The sequence below is a fragment of the Ricinus communis genome, chromosome 6 (assembly GCF_019578655.1).
Source record: "Ricinus communis isolate WT05 ecotype wild-type chromosome 6, ASM1957865v1, whole genome shotgun sequence".
Taxonomy (NCBI): Eukaryota; Viridiplantae; Streptophyta; class Magnoliopsida; order Malpighiales; family Euphorbiaceae; genus Ricinus; species Ricinus communis.
The window spans coordinates 17,493,838-17,514,027 of NC_063261.1; the positions used below are offsets into that span (position 1 = coordinate 17,493,838).

A 20,190-nucleotide genomic window follows, 5' to 3' on the forward strand; every position below is an offset into this window, starting at 1 on the left:
GTAGATAAAATTTCAAACTCATAATATTGTTTATTAGATTAGATAAAATTTATTAAATAGTTTTCTTAACAAATCCCAATCTAATTAGTTCTACTTAATAGTATAGTCATTTCATTTCACTCGTGCTCTATAATTCACAAAAGAATTATATAGTGAATTAAGTATTTCATGTCAGACCGAAACATTTTAAATAAAATTACATATGAAAGAATGAGTATCTTTTTACTAAAAAATAAGAAATTTTTTTTATTCATTATAGTGGATAGTCTTTGACATTTATTTTCCTTTTTTTGTTATTTTTTCTATATATTAGATCATCGCTGTATCTCAAAAACAAATATAAAAATTCAAATTATTATATAATTTATCATATGATGTATACCAAAGTGCTCATAATTACTAATCACTTTAAATTAGAGATTAAATATTAGCTTATATTAAAATAAGCTTCATAACTGAATTTCAGTTTTGCTCAATATCAAGTCATCAAATTTGATATTAAAAATTAGCATATACTATCTTGAAAAACACCAAACAAAAATCCCATTTTCAATTTTCAATATTAGACCTTACCAACCCTAAATGAACCTACCTTTAAAAATGGTATATTGTATATGTCTTAATGTCATTGTTTACCGAACAGTTTTTCAAATATTTTAATTCTTTTACATGAACGTATTCACCAAGAAATTCCAACAACTAGGGAGAATTTATAAAATTAGAAGGTGACAAGCAGGCGTAATTGACTGGAGAAAAAGCTACAAAATTTCAAGGTTATCTAAACATGCCAACGACCAATCCATTAATCAATTCATACTTTCATTAGTTTCAGGATTTGAAATTAGCCTTATTGGTTTATAAAAAAAAAAAAAAAAAAAGAAGTTAGACTTATTGGCAAAACAACACTTAAAATGTATATTAAAATTAACTTCTCTTTTAATGCTCCATTATGTTACATTGAATGGATAAATGAACTAGACATATAAAAATAATTATAAAATTAAAATATAGTCAGCTATTTTATGTTTAATAAATTAATAAATTTTTGAAAGCCAATTTCATTTCTTTTAAATAACTGAACTTAACAAATTAATAATTCTAATATTTTATAATTTTATAATCCACTAAATATACTAATTATAAAAGAGTCGACAGTATATATCATTCTGTTAATATTTAAGTATAAAATATTTAAAAATATTATTTATTTCGCTCTTAAATATAAAATAATGGAAGTAGCCAACTATAATACTATAGTACTACAATAATTTAATAATTAAATTATACATCCCCTAATTTTCCTCCCAATCGCCCACAGATTGATGGAAAGTCTATCTTTTGATGACCTAATCAGTTCTTAGGTTTCAGCCTAATCCTTCATCACTCCGGGGAAGACTTTCTTTTTGGTCGTTGACTAACTGTATATTTTATTTTATTTGTTATTTTTGCACTTGTTAGAGTTATAAAATTATGATGAATGTTAGGTAGGGAAGAGAGACAACAAGAACTCTTCCCCTCTATATTTTAAAGAGACCATATACATATATGGGTTACAAAAATAAGACCAAGAGGGCCCTTTTTATTTATTTATTTATTTATTTTTTAAAATAACTCATGGGCATATATAACTTCCATACAAAATAAATTTAGGGGCATTATCTAACCAATAATCTTAATGCAGGTGGATTTTTGAGAAAGAGGGACCATAATTACTGGGTTTTGTTTTCAAATAGGGATGTAAGCACATCCTCTACACTTTTCATTTTGTGGGAAAAATTGAGTGCAGACGTCCTCACTAGACAGTTTTTCTAAGCTAAAAGAGACATCTTTTTCTTTTCTCAAATGCAATCGCATGATTAAAACTTCCAAAGAATTGAGTTCAAGAAAATTCAGAAGTCCAAATTGCTTAAATATGCACTTAGTTCAAATTCTAATTTCTCAACAATAATTATACATTCCAATTCAAAGAGTATATTGCATGCATGTCTCACAGAGAAAGATATTTTGGAATTAATTAAATGAGGGTGGACTTCAATTATTCTTGTAAGATTGAGACCTATTTTTGGGTTAATTCAAGTTGAAGGATGGCTAACTTAAATATAAAGTTAAATCCTCCTCCCTATTTAACAATAATATTCATGAATTGTCAAAATGTCACAAAAGTTATATTTTATGAAGTCTAAAGAGGACTCAATCATATATGTAGAGGCTAAATAATTAAACCAAATAATTGTTCCTTAATTTGTTAACATCGTAAGAAGGAGAATCATCATCAATTGTGAGATTAGTTGTATCTTTATAAATAAAAGACACAAAAGCTTACTATATATATATATATATATTAAGACCGTTTTATTATAAATGAAAAAAATTATAACATTTTATATAATATGTTGGAATTTGACGTCCATCACATGGTAATTCAAGTGTAAGTTGAATTTTTTTTTTTCTCTCCAGAAAAACTTGTACGTACGTTTAAAACGGATAATAATTGTTATATTGAATCCAATCGGGAGGTATTTTTTTCAAAATGTTTGCCTATTTGATAGTTAAAACCTCCATCATATGGAGTTCTCTATTAGAAGAAAAATTAAGAAGAGAAAATATGACATATATACGAGATTTTATAAAAATTTATTTATAGACTTGGGTGTCAGTTCGGTTCACTCAAGCTTGCTAAAGTTTTTGAGATTGACATGTATTTTTTTATTTTAGACTCACTTAAGCTTGAACCTGTAAAAAATTCTATTATTTTTAGATAAATTTGAAAATATCATTTTTTAAGGTTTCTCGAACAAATTCAACTTGATTCAAAAATTATAAACTAAAATAAAGTGTTTAAATTTGTAAGACCTAAATTTAAAAATTTAAGCTCGATTAAGCCAGACCGAGGCCTGACCCGAAGTTTTAACAAGTATAGTAAGGAGGAGAGTATGTTCCCAAAAATACTTGAGCAAAAAAAAATGTTTCCGAAAATTAGGAAATTAAGGGAAGGAAGGGGGAAAGGCCATGAATGTATTTTAGGCCCAAAATGCTATCCAGGGTGTACAAAAAAGGGCTCGATATCCTTTTATACCCATCAAATTTTGCACATGATACCATATTACCCAAATATAAATTTAATATCCATTTATAGTTTGCTTCAATCATTATTGATGCCAACAATCAATCACAAAGTGACCCAGATGATATTTTATTTGTAAAATTTAGAGAAATTTCTAGTTTTTTCATCTGTCATTCACCAATAGATGATGGAAGTTTACTACTATAATAATGAGAGATATGTAAAGAAATGAATAATCCCTATTATATAGAGGGTTCAATGAAAAAGGTAAATTATTGATACCAAACATGTAAAAGGGCCAAAGAAATAAATGAAATTTAAGAATTTTTGGGCCTCCTTCAAAAATGAAAAATCCATATAAAAGAACAAACATGAGCCCTATTTCGCTCAACCCAAATACTAAAACTCGAATGTAAGAGAACAAACCCAACCCAAGCCCATTAGTAACCTTTAACCGACCCTATGATGAGGAAACGGACTCGTTTTCAAGTCGGTTAGCCCCCAACTCTATGTCCATAAATCACACACTCTACTGTAAATCCAGAAAGAAGATTCCCCTGATTGATTTTTGAGCTGAAAAAAGAAAGAAAAATTGTCTCTCTAATTCTAGAGAGAGATAGAGATTGCATTCGATATTGAACTCAAATCAGGTTAGTTCCTCTTTGAATTTTTAGTTTCTGTTTCTGTTTAATTTCATTTCTATTTCGTTCGCAAAAACCCTAATTTTTTTCTTTACATTTTCCTTTTTTTTAATTAGGGTTTTAGATTTGAAACATTCGAATTCAATAATGGACCCAGAAATAGCTAAAACGCAAGAAGAGCGTAGAAAAATGGAACAAGAACTTGCTTCACTGACATCACTTACATTTGATAAAGATCTTTATGGAGGAACAGACCGTGATTCTTATGTTACATCAATTCCTGTGAATGATGATGATGATTTAGATATAGGTGATAATGAAGTTGCGCGAAAACTTGCGTCTTATACTGCCCCGAAATCTCTTCTTAAAGAGATGCCTCGCGGTGGGGATGACGATAATGATAGTGGGTTTAAAAAGCCGTCGAGGATTATTGATAGAGAGGATGATTATAGGAGGAGGAGATTGAATAGAGGGCTTTCGCCTGATAGACATGATGCTTTTGCTGCTGGGGAGAAGACTCCTGATCCTTCAGTTAGGTCCTATGCAGAAGTTATGAAAGAGGAAGCGTTGAAGAGGGAGAAAGAGGAGACTTTGAGGCTAATTGCGAAGAAGAAGAAAGAGGAAGAGGAGGCGGCGAAAGAAGGTAAAGTGAGTAATGGTGTTGCGGGAGTGAAGGAGAAGGAGGTGAAGGAGAGTGGTGCTGTTGTATCAAAGAGAAGGAATAGGTGGGATCAGTCACAGGATGAAGGGGGTGCTGCTAAGAAGGTTAAGAGTGGTTCAGATTGGGATTTACCTGATGCTACTCCTGGTATTGGAAGATGGGATGCCACTCCTACTCCTGGGAGAGTAGCGGATGCAACTCCGTCTGTTGGGAGGAGGAATAGATGGGATGAAACACCTACTCCTGGGAGGGTAGTGGATTCTGATGCTACTCCTGCTGGTGGTGTTACACCTGGTGCTACGCCTGCTGGTGTTACTTGGGATGCTACTCCAAAAGGATTGGTTACTCCAACCCCAAAAAGACAAAGGTCACGCTGGGATGAGACTCCAGCTACTATGGGAAGTGCTACACCTATGGCTGGGGCTACTCCAGCAGCTGCTTATACTCCTGGAGTTACGCCTGTTGGTGGGATTGATTTGGCCACGCCAACTCCTAACTCAATTAATTTGCGGGGTGCTATGACCCCGGAGCAGTATAATCTTTTAAGATGGGAGAAGGATATCGAGGAGAGGAATAGGCCTTTGACTGATGAGGAGCTTGATGCTATGTTTCCACAGGAAGGATATAAGATTTTGGAGCCACCAGCATCTTATGTGCCAATCAGAACACCAGCAAGGAAGTTACTTGCAACTCCAACACCAATGGGGACTCCACTTTATTCTATTCCCGAGGATAATAGGGGGCAGCAGTTTGACGTGCCGAGGGAGGCCCCTGGTGGTTTGCCGCCTATGAAGCCTGAGGATTATCAATACTTTGGAGCTTTGTTGAATGAAGATGAGGAGGAGGAGCTTTCACCTGATGAGCAGAAAGAGAGAAAGATTATGAAGCTGTTGCTGAAGGTTAAGAATGGGACGCCGCCTCAGAGGAAGACTGCTTTGAGACAGTTGACTGATAAAGCAAGAGAGTTTGGTGCTGGGCCATTGTTTAATCGAATTCTACCTCTGCTTATGCAGCCTACTTTAGAAGATCAAGAGAGGCATCTTTTAGTAAAGGTAATCGATAGGGTTCTGTATAAGTTAGATGAGTTGGTCAGGCCTTTTGTTCACAAGATTCTTGTTGTGATTGAACCATTGTTGATTGATGAGGACTATTATGCTCGTGTTGAGGGGAGAGAGATTATTTCTAATTTGAGTAAAGCAGCTGGTTTGGCTACTATGATTGCTGCTATGCGTCCTGATATTGATAACATTGATGAGTATGTTAGGAACACAACTGCTAGAGCTTTTAGTGTTGTTGCTTCAGCCTTGGGGATTCCGGCACTATTGCCTTTCTTGAAAGCTGTGTGTCAGAGTAAGAAATCATGGCAAGCTCGACACACTGGAATCAAAATTGTGCAACAGATTGCTATTTTGATTGGTTGTGCTGTTTTACCCCATTTGAGGTCTCTTGTTGAGATCATAGAACATGGTCTCAATGATGAGAATCAAAAAGTGAGGACGATTACTGCTTTGTCCTTGGCTGCACTTGCTGAGGCTGCTGCACCATATGGTATTGAAAGCTTTGACTCTGTTTTGAAGCCACTGTGGAAGGGTATTAGGTCACACCGTGGCAAGGTCTTGGCTGCTTTCTTGAAGGCAATTGGTTTTATCATTCCTCTCATGGATGCTATATATGCCAGTTATTACACCAAGGAAGTTATGTTTATCTTAATTCGTGAGTTTCAATCTCCTGATGAAGAAATGAAGAAAATTGTACTTAAAGTGGTCAAGCAGTGTGTAAGTACTGAGGGTGTAGAAGCTGATTATATTCGTAGTGATATTCTTCCTGAGTTCTTTAGGAATTTTTGGGTTAGAAGGATGGCATTAGATAGGAGAAATTACAGGCAACTTGTGGATACAACTGTGGAAATTGCTAACAAGGTTGGTGTTAAAGATATTGTAGGGAGAATTGTTGAGGATCTTAAAGATGAGAGTGAGCCATATAGGCGTATGGTTATGGAGACCATTGAGAAAGTGGTTGCAAACTTGGGTGCATCTGATATCGATGCTAGGTTGGAAGAGCTTTTGATTGATGGCATTCTTTATGCCTTCCAGGAGCAGACTAGTGATGATGCCAATGTGATGCTTAATGGGTTTGGTGCAGTTGTGAATGCTCTTGGACAGCGGGTGAAACCTTATCTTCCACAGATTTGTGGTACCATTAAGTGGCGTCTGAACAACAAAAGTGCCAAGGTGAGACAACAAGCAGCAGATCTTATTTCTAGGATTGCTGTTGTCATGAAACAGTGTCAAGAGGAACAGCTGATGGGGCATCTTGGTGTTGTTTTATACGAGTATTTGGGAGAAGAATACCCTGAAGTTCTTGGGTCAATTCTAGGAGCACTCAAGGCTATTGTCAATGTTATTGGTATGACTAAAATGACTCCTCCTATCAAAGATTTGCTTCCTAGGTTGACACCTATTTTGAAGAATAGGCATGAAAAAGTCCAGGAAAATTGTATTGACCTTGTTGGTCGTATTGCTGATCGTGGGGCTGAGTTTGTTCCGGCTAGGGAGTGGATGAGGATTTGTTTTGAGCTCCTGGAGATGCTTAAGGCCCACAAGAAGGGTATTCGACGAGCTACTGTAAACACTTTTGGTTACATTGCTAAAGCGATTGGGCCTCAGGATGTCTTGGCAACATTGCTAAACAATCTGAAGGTCCAGGAGCGCCAGAATCGTGTTTGCACAACTGTTGCAATTGCTATTGTTGCAGAAACCTGTTCACCTTTTACAGTTCTGCCAGCCTTGATGAATGAGTATCGTGTTCCAGAACTCAATGTGCAGAATGGTGTCTTAAAATCACTCTCATTTCTGTTCGAGTACATTGGTGAAATGGGTAAAGACTATATTTATGCGGTAACACCATTACTCGAGGATGCACTCATGGACAGAGATCTAGTCCATAGGCAGACTGCAGCTTCTGCTGTCAAGCACATGGCTTTAGGGGTTGCTGGATTAGGTTGTGAGGATGCTCTAATCCATTTGCTCAACTATGTCTGGCCGAACATCTTTGAGACTTCCCCTCATGTTATCAACGCTGTAATGGAAGCAATCGAAGGAATGAGGGTGGCCTTGGGTGCTGCTGTTGTGTTAAACTACTGTCTTCAGGGTTTGTTCCATCCTGCCCGAAAGGTCAGGGAAGTGTACTGGAAGATCTATAACTCACTGTATATTGGAGCCCAAGATGCTCTTGTGGCAGCATATCCTGTGCTGGAGGACGAACTGAATAATGAGCAGAACAACGTGTATAGCAGGCCTGAGTTGATGATGTTCATCTAAGGAGCTAGTTTCTTTATTCGACCCAGGACCACGAAGGCAGACTCTTTGCTATCAGTATTGGGGAAGCCTCTAAATGATGAAGTGGACCATTTTGATCTTTGAAAGAAAAATTTGGGGACTTTTTGCTATTAGTATTGGGAAAACCTCTCTAGATATTGAAATGAACCATTTTGATCTTTGTTTGAAACTCGAATGAAATTATATTTTTATATTTTTGTTCGTTTCTGGAGTAGATGTAGATAATATGGTTTAGCTGTATCTTTCCCTTCACTAATTGTATGCTCATTTTACATGATTGGTTTGCCCTGAAAACATGTGTACCTTATCGATTACAAAGGGTGATTTCCTTTGTATTTATTACTGTGAGAATTGAGGAGGGTTTTGAGCTTGTGTTTTTCTTTTCCATCATATTTCATCTTCAAAGCAAATGCGTCATGATTATTGGCTTCAATGAATAAAACGGAAAAAAAGGAAATTCTAACATCTAGTATTAAGAATCAAATTAATCGGAAATGGTGCGTAATTCCTTATATATAAAGGAAACTGATTTTCACCAAAAAAAAAATAAAATAAAGGAAACTGATTAAACTATGCAGGTCTTTGCGACATGCAAGCGTTTCTAATGCAAAGCCTTTAGCATTAGAGCCCAACCTGAGATCTTATATATTCATGTCTGCATTCCCGCCCAAAACTACCTTCTCCACCTCGTCTCTCTCTCTCTCTCTCTCTCTCGCCATGGCTTCTAAAGAAACAGATGATGAACAACCTGATCAAGTAAAAGCCTTAGCAGAATTTCTAATACGCCACTACTCTAGTCAGCTCCGTTCAATTGTTCTCGCTGCTGACCCTAAGCTTCACTATCCTCTCTTTATTCAGTATTACTTAAATTTTTCTTTAATCAAACCCATTCTAATTTTTCCTTTTTTTATCTCTCTATAGTTTGAAATTTTGTTTCTTTTTCAGTTTTGCAGAGTTAATGGATGAAAATCCTCTGCTTTCCCATCTTGTATTCTCTCAACCGACTGAGTTTTTGAGGCATTTTGATAAGGCTGCTTTGTGGGCTCATGTATGTCATTAAAATTTTTGTTATATCTTTATATGTTTCTCGATTTTATTGCCTGTCTTAACTTTGGGAACTTCTTAGATGAGATCTGACATATTTGTGTTTTTATAAGGTTTATCTTTGAAAAGCAGCTGCTTAAAAATGTTCATTTTCTTTTTGGTGGTTTATATTATATTTACGTTTCAACATATATTAACCTAAATCTAGGAACTTTAATATGGGTTAAGACTTATATGTGTTTTTAACAAAGGCTTTATGCCTTTATCCTTTTATATAGGTTTCAAATTGTTCATTTTCATGTGGTTGTCGTTATACATGCCATTGCAAAGCTAAGATAAATATGTTTGCCTTTTGATGGGTATGTATGCTTAGTTTTAGATTCTTATCAAATGCTTTTGGAAATGATCTTTGTGTCCGTGTGTATGTGCATGCGTGTGCATTTCCCATGTTTATGATGTTTATTTGGGTAGATTTTGTCATTGTTGCTCAATAAGTTGTGTGGCTAAATGTAGAAAATTGTGTTGAAGAATCTGGATTTTGGGGAGAAAGGGATTGAGAAGAAATTCATTCATGTTCGTATTAATGTCAGTGGATCTCCACTTGAATGCCCTGGTCCTTCTCTCTCTCTCTCTCTCTCTCACACCCACACACACACACACACACACACACACACACACACACACACACACACCCATCCGCTTCACTTTTTTATTATTTTTCGTTTGACCAAGTTCATATGTTTTTGTTTGGATGTAACACAGAGACTTTCCCAAGCATTGGGAGAGTGAGAGTGAAGCACCGAGGAATTCTTCTGACTTTGAAAGGAACTGTGATCAGGTCTGGGGCAATAAAGATGTATGAAGGGGAGAGGATGTATCGGTGTCGTAAATGCAAGCAGGAGTAGGTTTTATTCCGTATTTTTACTCTTAGTCACACAAACTTAAGTGTGTATATTTGTAGCCATTACATTTCTAATATTCTATTAGTTTAGCCTGCTTGGCATGGCGCTGCAATTATGTGCGAGAATTTGAAGTTAAGGATTAAGTGATCTTATAGAGTTTATTTTTCCTTTGTTGTTCAAGGAGGAACAAGATTATGAATGAGTGCTAGGTGAAATTTTCATTCATGGTTTTAGTTCTCAAGGAAAATTAATTGGAGGACAGTGGTGTCAAAGAAGTTTGAGCTTCGGCAACTGTTAGACTCAATAACTTGGGAAGAATTGGGCAGAGCCTCATGACTTATTTTCCGTGCTTGAATCTACCCTACTCTGGCATTCTTCTTTTGCCCTGATATTAGAGCTGGCTTCTTAATTGCTAGCACACTGGTTCATATCCTGTTACGGTGGTTATGCTTTAGTTGTATGTTTCCATAATATAAAATGTATTAGAGCTATGTAATGCCCTTCAGGACTAGTTTTTTTCTCATGCCTCATGATAAATCGTTTCTTTTTCATGATCTAAAAACTTCCTCCAGATCTGCTTGACTGAGGCTGTTTCTGGCACCAGTTATCTCAAACGGATTAAAGGCATGCATAAGAATTTTTTTATACTTTAAGTTTTAACTACAGCTTGATCAGGACCTGGATTTTCAGATGGATGTCTTATACAGACGTTCTGGCTTAAAGAGGCCCTAGTCCTTGTGCTGGATGGCACTTAGGTGGTTTAACGCCATTGTTCCCAGATCAGCTATTGCAGACATGAAAACTTCTAGATACTACCTTTTATGGCTACTATGATAGGGAACTGTAGTATTGTATTTAGTTTCTAGGCACATGGTTATTAGGTGAGATAGACTTTTAATTCACCAACTATGATATTGCATTTCACATGTCAGCAATGTTAATTCCCACAGTTCATTTAATACATCATATACCTCATTTGCTGGATGGAGTCAACTGTTTTCATTTGCAGGTTCCCAGTGTATCCTGAGCTTGAGAGTAGAAACTCCATAACACTACCATCATTTTGCCCCTCTCTGGTTTGTCTGCTACACTATTTTAGATTCTTTTACTTTTTGTTTTCCATGGATTTGCATACATCTTTTTATACTTTCTTGTTCCTGCATGAGTTGTTTCAGGACTCAATTCATATTAATTTCTTGAACATGATTATAATGAGGCCATGGTTAGCTCTTTTGAGTCAGTACCTTTTGCTTCAAAGTATCTTGAAGTTTAATCACTAATCTCTTGTCCAATGACAGAGGTCTAAACCTTGTGAAGGTGCGAGATTTGATTGTGTAGACGATACTGTAATACGTCATGACTATCAGGAAATCAAAATACAAGAAAGTACACAGGTCTTAGGTGTTGGGGTTATTCCTCGGTCAATTCCTGTCATCCTAACAGATGATCTTGTTGACATTGTTAAAGCTGGAGGTACCAATTGCTTAAAAACTATATTTCTTTTCTCTTTTTTGGTTCCTATCTCTCGCTTTTGGAATTACCAATATTTACCCCTGATGTATATTTGGCCTATAGGTTATACGTCTATTCTTTGATTCTTCATTCATTCAATCTTCCGAAGAGATGGGAAAATATTTAAATAATTTAGCAAAGGTTTTATGCGAAATTATGCATTTTCATTTTATATTATGTTTCAGTAGCCTTCTCCCTGTACCATGATTTTATTTCTGCTTTTAATTCTTTTAAACTGCTGCAAAGTGTCTGTTTTGCAATGCATTTCAAAAATATGTTATCACCAAAAATTTTGTACTTACTTTGAATGATGCATTTTGGAATATGCATCTCATATCACAAAATATAACTTTCAAGGAGCATGCTTTTGTTAGTTCTTAGGCTTTCTAAGGTTAACCACTTTTAGAGTCTTGATTTTGCTTTGCATATTACATTTAACCTAAACTTATAGTGGATGTAATTATACATAATAGTTTGATTTCGTCTTAGTGGTATAATCCATATACCTTTCAGAACACATCTATTTGTTTTTGTTTTTTTTTATAGTAACTTATGGGATTGTAGTCATCTAATGTATGTTTTAGTTTAACTGCATAAGGTCCCTTTTGGTGGCTGGGGCACTGAGGAACTAGGAATCACTTGTTTTGCAGATGATGTTATTGTTACTGGAATTTTGACTGCAAAATGGTCTCCTGATTTAAAAGATGTACGGTGCAATCTTGATCCTGTATTAGTTGCTAATCATGTGAGGTAAATGACAGGTCTTATTATGTTGAATTCTTTTTTTTTTCTTTTCGAAATGTCTTGCAGTCTTTGCTGCCTTATAGCAAGAATTGAGTCCACTGCTCCTTGTTCGATTAATATGGGTGCCAGATCAGCACTCTGTTCATAGTGTTATAGAACCAGCGCCATTACCGAAAACCTTGAAGTTCTGAACCAACCAAGTCAACTCAGAGGAATCTTACTTTTGTTAGAGTGATCTATATCTGGAGAAGTACTATAGTTAAAGTCCAGCGATACTAAATTCTTGCTAATCAATTCAGCCCACGTCATCTTTGGTCTACTTCTCTTCTAACTTGGGTGCGCCTAATCTTTAGTACTAATGCATCAGTTGTATATGTTGGAAATCGAGTCCAACCATGAGTTCATCTTAATTAGGTTCACTTCAACTTCTCCTGGATGAATTTTATCTTATCCTCCTACAGATGCATTGATTTCTTGTTCCTTTCTCAAAGCAATAAATTACATACAGCACAGCACTTAAAGTGAACCAGCACTAAGTCACAGGGTCTTTTTCTTTCCCTTCCTCCAGGTCACATTCTATACAGTATTTTCATTCTTGCTAAATCATCTCGCAACTTTTTGTCCTTTATCTGTTGGTTACAAACCACCCCTAAAAATGTTCTGAACTCTGTCCCAAAACAAGCACTTGTAGACAAGTTTTTCGATTCTGAATTACCTTCTCTTTTGTGTTTCTCTTAATATTCGTTCTATCTGTTTAGGAGATCAAATGAGCTGAAATCAGACATTGACATCCCCCGTGATGTAATCATGAAATTTGAACAGTTTTGGTCAGACTTGAAAGATACTCCTTTAAAAGGTAGAACTACGGGCATACTGTTTTTTTTTCTAAAGAAAATTATGTAATAGCACTTGTGGTGTATCTTGTGCATGCAGTGTTGTTTCTTTCAGACTTTAAATTTTGATTCTAAAACAGGGAGAAACACCATTTTACAAGGCATTTGCCCACAGGTTTTCGGACTTTTCACTGTGAAACTGGCAGGTATATTGTGATTTTACTTTAGTCTTTGTTCTAGGTTATTAATTCCTGATTCGGTATTGCATTGATGTTTTCTTCCTGGAACTTAGTTGCATTAACTCTCATTGGAGGCGTGCAACATGTAGATGCTTCTGGGACAAAGATTCGAGGAGAGTCTCACTTGCTTCTGGTTGGTGATCCAGGTGATTATTGTTCACCCAATTCATATTACCTCTACTGATTTCATTGTTTCAATTGATTTCCTGAACCATTTAACTGTGACTTAAGCCGGATCTTATTGTTGAGCTTCAAATCTATGATCATCAGTGAGTCACTGATGCGTGATAAGAGATGAGTTTTACAGGTACTGGCAAGTCTCAGTTCTTAAAATTTGCTGCAAAATTGAGCAACCGGTCTGTTATCACTACTGGGTTGGGGAGCACTGGTGCAGGACTAACTGTCACAGCTGTCAAGGATGGAGGTAATTGGCATCTCCTTGAGTTAAATAATGTGTTAAAACTTTGACTAGAGTGGTAGCAGGTTTCATTCACTGTTATTCCCTTGCACTGCTGATAGATTGACATTATGAACATGGGTTAGCTTAGCTTATATATGATAGCGGTTTGCTTTATGAGAAGTGGTAACTGGAAAATAGTTGAAACTTAACACATTCTTGGTCTAAAATTTTTTGTATGGATTAAAAAAAACTTTAAACTTTCTGAGAACTCGTGTATGAAGTTCTTCTGTTCATAAGAATGAGGATTGCAGTAACATAAAAAGGTGGGCATGTAAAGACAAAAATATTTCCTTGTTTGACATCTCCTTTTGCAATCACTTGCCAAGTCACTCTTTGTCCTGCTTTATTCATGTTACTTCCTCAATTACTTGATAAAAATTGGAAAGTCCAAAAATTGCATAATTCTCTTTTAAGAAACCTGGTGACTATAGATGTTGTAACTGTAAAACCAGATATATTTAACCTTTGAAAATGCAGTATAACACTGTTACCAAGGTATATTATGCACTATCTTAAATCTGTATCTTCTTTTCCCTTCTTGTCAAGATTTAGTATGTTAGAGACATAGTTTTTGGATGAATTTTTACTTTCAAATAGTTTCAGGTGCATTGCATGTTCTACTTTTTAGTTGATCTCCTAGGTATGAAACACTATTTTGCATATTGTTTTGAGGGACGCCTTTTCTTTTAAAGGTAATTTCATTGCAATCAAGGCTCAGGAAGAGCAACTTGAGGAAAATTGCCATCGTACATTTAACTCTTTTTTGCAACTTTTATGGAGAAATTTGTTGATACATCAGTTAAAAGACAGACTAATTGTATTTGTAATGTAAATAGGGGAATGGATGTTGGAAGCTGGGGCCCTTGTTCTTGCAGATGGAGGCCTCTGCTGCATTGATGAATTTGATAGGTACTCTCATCAAATGACTGCATGAGATCACTATTCTGTAGCAGTTAAAGATATCCAACTTTGACCTCATATTCGAGTATTAGTTTATCTATACATCAGCATTATCATTGCTGCCTCTTATATTTAGCCCATGTAATTGGAGGTTTCCACTCTACATTTTCAGTAGGATACCTGCAGCAAATAAGCTGTTTAGAACATCCCAACAATACTTCCTGTATGTCTCTTTATTAAATTATAAACAATTACCTCCATATTTTAATTTGTTTTGAAATATGTGTGTTCCAACAACACTCCCTATTTTACTCCTTAAACAATTTTTTTATTGATAATAAAAATTAAAGAGAACGAGTAAGGAGAGAGAATGTGAATCTTAAAGAAAAAGGAGATAAAAAGCAAGAGAAAAAAAAGAAATACAATTTTCCCCCTTTTTAGATTTAAGGAGAAGGAATGCGGCTCTTAAAAATTCTAGGAAAGGAGGATGAATTAGGGAGTCTCTTAGAGTTTTAATTTTTGGATATACTCACTATAATAGAGAAGGAGCATGATTTAAGAGCTTGTTAGGATGCTCTTAGATGAAAACTATTAACCAGTTTTTCTATGAAATTATTTCTTTCCAATTCACAATGGTTATTTTTACATCCTACTTATATCTATCCTTAGAAGATGTATGCTGTGGAAGAGTTTTTCACTCATAGATAGACGGAAAAGTTTCCTTGGACAGAAACTTTGAATGGAAAGATTTTCGTTCTTATTTTTTATTTTTATGTTATAATAACAAAAGTAACCATGTTATACAAAAATATTTGGGATCAATTTTAATTCACTATTTTTTTCAAAAATATCACTACAAATTGTTATGTAAAAAGATTTGAAAAATCACTACATGATAGATAGATGATTCATAAGTAGCTGCCACATCTTGCTCTATAGCTGCTTTTTTTTTTTATCTCTTCTGTTTACTTGTCCACAGAGAACCTTTGCTTTTTATTTTATGATGTGTTTTTCTAGTTAGCAGCTGACTCATGGATAATATAATTAAGCTATTTTCATCTTCATCCCTTGGTTGGATGTGGTTCTTTGTTATGATGGCTTCCTGGTACTTCTCAAACTCAGGACTTTTGGACTTTGTAAATGAGGTGCTTTAATGTTCCTAAAATCCTCTAGCTTTAGTGTATAATATAATGATGATTGGAGCTTTAATCACATGTATGGACTCTTGATTCATGGCATACAATTCCCACTACATAATATGTTGGACAAAGCTCACATAATGAAGGGTTAGACTTGCAAATAAAAGCTTCTCAACTATGATAGTTCTTGATTCTCCTTCTTCACTTCTTTTGCTCATTAGTGTCCATATGCTAGTTCTACTGCTTTTTCTCCATTTCTTTGTTTATTAATGTTCATATTTAAGGATTGGGGACTATCTTCAAAACGACGCTAAGACTGAAAGTAACTGAACTTTCGTTTGGCAGTATGAGAGGACATGACAGGGCAACAATACACGAGGCAATGGAGCAGCAGACAATTAGTGTTGCCAAGGTTGCTCGTCTTTTCACGAAAAAAATTTTCCCCTCAAATTTCTTATAATTGGTAAAGAATAGCATTGAACTTTTTTCTACATGTTTAGTCACAAGTTTGGACCTGGGCATTTAAACTTGAATTCTGATAATCTCTAAGATGTCTAAAGCTGGTCGAAATAATGGAGCTTACAATGCTTTTTCATTACATTAGATCGGCTGTAAATGATTACAAGTCTTTATTCTACTAGCACATTGGCTCACATTGGTCACAGTATTTATTCATTGTTCTTGTGTCATGTTCTTGGGTGGTACATTGCACTATTGTGACTATCATGCTGCAACCAATCATTCATAAGCATTTCAATGCAACTTGGATGATGCCTCTGTGGTTCTGTTGCATATGTTCTGGATATTCTCATTCGGTCTGTTTAAGAAGTTTAAATTGCTTTTTCGAACTTCTTCATATGTTATTTTTGTTAATTTTCACGTATCTTCTAATGAGTGATTGATGTAAGAGGCATTACTGATACATATTTTTCTCTTCCTTTTCATCCAGGCTGGTCTTGTAACAACTCTTAGTACAAGAACGATTGTCTTTGGTGCAACAAATCCCAAAGGACAATATGATCCTGATCAGAGTATCACTTTCATTCGTATATTATTTATTTTATATAAAGAAGCCATATTATAGTTGCCTATTATGCAATTCACTGTTATAGACTAAAGTCTTCCTTAGTGCTTGTTCTTATTGGCACAGGGGGTTGATATGAAAAGTTATTCCCACTCCAAAAATCTTAAGATACACTATACTTAATCTATTGCTTTAAGCTAAGTGACTATTTGCACATCCTATCTTAAGTTAAGAATATAAAATGCCAAACAATCTAAACTAAAAAGTTAGGATTTAATCTTTTCTGCTTAATAAATTTAGTTTCTAGTTTCTTATAAAAAGATTAAGCAATTTTTCACTAATCTTATTTTTATTAATCCTAAGTAAAGAATGCATGGTGAAATATTGTGCAAAAAATGAAAAAAAATTAAGTTAATGTAATGTAGTACAATACACTTCTTAAATAGATTTAAATAAAAATTAAGAAAGCTAGAATCAATTTTTTCCCCATTTTATCTAATGGCTGTTATATAACTTAAAGATATTGTTGGTAACTTAATTTTATTAACATAGTTGATCAAGAACAAATTTCCATTTTAGAAATTTCACTAAAGAAAAAGATAATATGGAGTCTCTTTTAAGATTTTTGGAGTGGGAATGCACAAACCATTATTCTTTTCTGAGGATCTCAAATTATTTTCCTCAGACATGGATATATGCATATATGTGCACAAAATTGTGTTGTTATTTCTTAACCAAATCTAGCTCTGTCCGTCAATACGGCACTCTCGGGTCCATTATTGAGCAGATTCGATATAGTCCTTGTTCTCTTGGATACAAAGAATCCTGAATGGGATGCAGTCGTGTCTTCTCACATTCTTGCTGAGGTAATGTGCTGCTATATTTCTTTTAACAAAATCTTCAGCTGTATAATGTAGCAGATGCACAATTTAAACTCTGACTTTGGTGTGAACCGATTTTCAGAAGGAATCAGGGAAAGGCAATGAAAATGATGATTTAGCTAACATTTGGACATTGGCTATGCTTCGAAGGTACTCTATTCTCTTGGCTCGAAGGATTGCCTGATGAGCGAATGATTTGACATGAGCTAAATGGTCTTCTTGCTGTTTAAATTTCTACTGTTATAGCAAAGATCAATTTCTTCTTCTTCACTTTTAGTGTTAATGGTGATGAAGGTCACATTTCCCCAAGTCCTCTTATCGTATATGTTTGAGCTGTGAACTTTGGTAGTTATGTTTCAAGTTATTGCTTTGCTGATTGCTTCTTGTTCCATTAGTCAGATAATAATGGCGCCACTGTCTGGTAGTTTGTTATGCTTTATTATAATTTATGACGTAAAAAATTTTGGTACAATATGTCAATGAATGTGTATGTATACCTATGTCAAGATGAGTGTGCAATTTGTAATTAGTTAGTAGGTCCGCTGTCGGGATAGCAAGTATTACTGGCGAGTACAGTAAAAACAAAAAAGGTCCTACTATAGGGAGATTGAAGTCTAATTGTGGAATATATAAGAGGATAAAACCCATCAATACATTGCCTCAAGCTTTTGTGCTTGATTTGGTGCGGAGTGACTCATGGAATCTTACAAGCTTTGCAATATCCCTCCAGGAAATTTTGGGCCCCTCCTGCCTAATGCTCTCCCTCTTATAACTTTTTGTGGGTCTTAAAAGAGTATGTTTCTTGTAGTTGAGATTGATCTTGTTGTTTGAAATCTATTAAATGGTATACAAAAAGCTATGGAATTGTTAATCCTTAAGCCTATCTTTTATTCTCTTGTTATTTTTGGTTAGTTCCCTAGACCTATTATCCTCACAACACAACGTTTAAGAACTTGTCTGTCAGATAAATGTCCAAGCATTCAGCTGCTTTATAATACTCTGCAGGTATATTCATTTTGTTAAAGGGTACTTCAAGCCAATTCTCACAACCGAAGCTGAAAAGATCATCTCAAGTTATTATCAACTTCAAAGAAGATCGGCAACTGATAATGCAGGTTTGTCTATAGTAAAATCCCTCTTGCTAAATTACTGTTATTATGCTCTATTGCTATAGTTTCTATTTCAAATTGCAGCAAGGACAACTGTGCGTATGCTGGAAAGTTTGATACGCCTAGCCCAAGGTATGTCACATTTTTATTCTTTTTATATTTTCTATATTAAATTTTATGGAAATTTGATATTATTGCCGTTACAGCACATGCAAGACTTATGTTCAGAAACGAGGTTACTACGTTAGATGCCATTATGGCAATTCTATGCATTGAATCATCCATGACTACTTCAGCCATCGTGGACAGCATCGGAAATGCCCTGCACTCAAATTTCACGGAAAATCCTGATCAGGAATGTATCCTTTACTAGCCTAGCTGTCAACACATGCATAACCGTACTTTACATGCATGCATGCTTGCAAGAGCTGGTATTTAAGCATTACATGCAGGCATCTATCATAAGTACATGCTTGTGTACATGCGAGGGGTGTAATTTTGCAAGTGAGGATGTATGATTTGGGTTGGTTTAGCAGCATGATTGGGCATGACATAGGTTTATGATCTTTGATAAAATGGACGACAGTTTTGCCATCATGATCCATTAGTTTCATGTTTGATGAAGTTCAACCATAACTGCAACAAAATTGAGCCTTTTATTCCTAGATGCTTTTCTTGAAACATAATAAATAAATAAAAAAAGAAACTCTGAAAATAACGCGTAGCCTGAAATACCAGTTTTATGGATGAGGAATTTAATTTGGTTATCTTATTCCTTGTGTACTTTCACATGGAAGATTTTTATTGTAGTTTTATCTGCAAACTGAAGGAGAACTTTAGTAATTGAGAATGAATAGGTCTATCTTGCAACTCGGTATGCATAATCATGTCTTTTGCACAGCACGATCGGACTTAACTAGATGAAACACCATAGATATGAAGCAAGAGAGACTTATCCTTGCAAAGCTGAGATCGATTGATGAAAGTTCTGACATAAACATCACAGAAAGAATGCATAGATAAGGTTTCCAGAAAGCAAGAGCATGTCGGCCGAATTAAAGTTTCTTTGGGGGCAGAAGTTCATGATCACAAGCACTTATCTGCAGAAACTACGATTTTGATAGGCAAGGAAAGGAAAACTTGTAAAAAGAAAAAAAAATAGAAATATATTTTTGTAGTTCTCGTAAATGAGGGTTTGAGTCTTGTCAGGTTTATTGTTATTTCACCTGCAAAGGAGTTTGTTTGACTAGTGCATAGGTATATAAAATTCAAAGACAGGTTCAACAACTTCAACATTCTGCAGCCTTCGTGATGTCTCAGCAGTAAAAGGGTTTCTTGAAAAATCCAAGTAAAAGAGATTGCCGGAATGCTCGTCCTGAATTAAGTAAATCCACCTAAGAAGATTCAAAGATAGATCTAGTAACTTATCCTCAATAAAAGGGTAGATCTAGTAACTATCATATATTCATTCAACCATAGTGAAATTACAGGTTAACTTGTTAATTTCTATGTTGATTTGGTAAAAATGTTTGTCAATAAATATGAGTTAAAATTGTTAAAATGTAGAATATTGGTCACTATTAGAGGTTGACTCACGATTTCCATTTTCTAATAAAGCATAAAAGCCACAATAGATACAGGAAAAGACATAATTCTATAACTTGAAATTACAAAGTATTAAGAAAAGTATTTTGGATTT

General features: G+C 35.0%; 2 protein-coding genes across 3 annotated transcripts; both read left to right on the forward strand.

The window, feature by feature from the left end:
* The first annotated feature begins 3,514 nt into the window (after positions 1-3,514).
* On the forward strand, positions 3,515-7,897 carry LOC8282974 (splicing factor 3B subunit 1). The gene is made up of 2 exons (XM_015723381.3): positions 3,515-3,714; positions 3,822-7,897. Exon 2 carries the CDS (start codon positions 3,853-3,855, stop codon positions 7,684-7,686), a length of 3,834 nt encoding a protein of 1,277 aa, XP_015578867.2. The 5' UTR covers positions 3,515-3,714; positions 3,822-3,852; the 3' UTR covers positions 7,687-7,897.
* Positions 7,898-8,052: 155 nt separating this feature from the next.
* LOC8282973 (probable DNA helicase MCM9) lies at positions 8,053-19,784 on the forward strand. Of its 2 annotated transcripts, XM_015723399.3 has the most exons (20): positions 8,053-8,561; positions 8,650-8,752; positions 9,262-9,361; positions 9,511-9,649; positions 10,660-10,726; positions 10,949-11,123; positions 11,813-11,912; positions 12,665-12,762; positions 12,880-12,945; positions 13,032-13,124; positions 13,286-13,402; positions 14,275-14,347; positions 15,823-15,889; positions 16,427-16,508; positions 17,246-17,367; positions 17,465-17,532; positions 18,388-18,497; positions 18,576-18,623; positions 18,698-18,850; positions 19,426-19,784. In XM_015723399.3, the coding sequence occupies exons 1-20, from the start codon at positions 8,356-8,358 to the stop codon at positions 19,512-19,514; spliced, it is 2,076 nt and encodes a 691-aa protein (XP_015578885.2). In that variant the 5' UTR covers positions 8,053-8,355; the 3' UTR covers positions 19,515-19,784. The 2 variants fall into 2 exon arrangements, with proteins under 2 accessions (XP_015578885.2, XP_048231858.1); XM_048375901.1 differs by lacking the exon at positions 12,880-12,945.
* Positions 19,785-20,190: the final 406 nt, after the last annotated feature.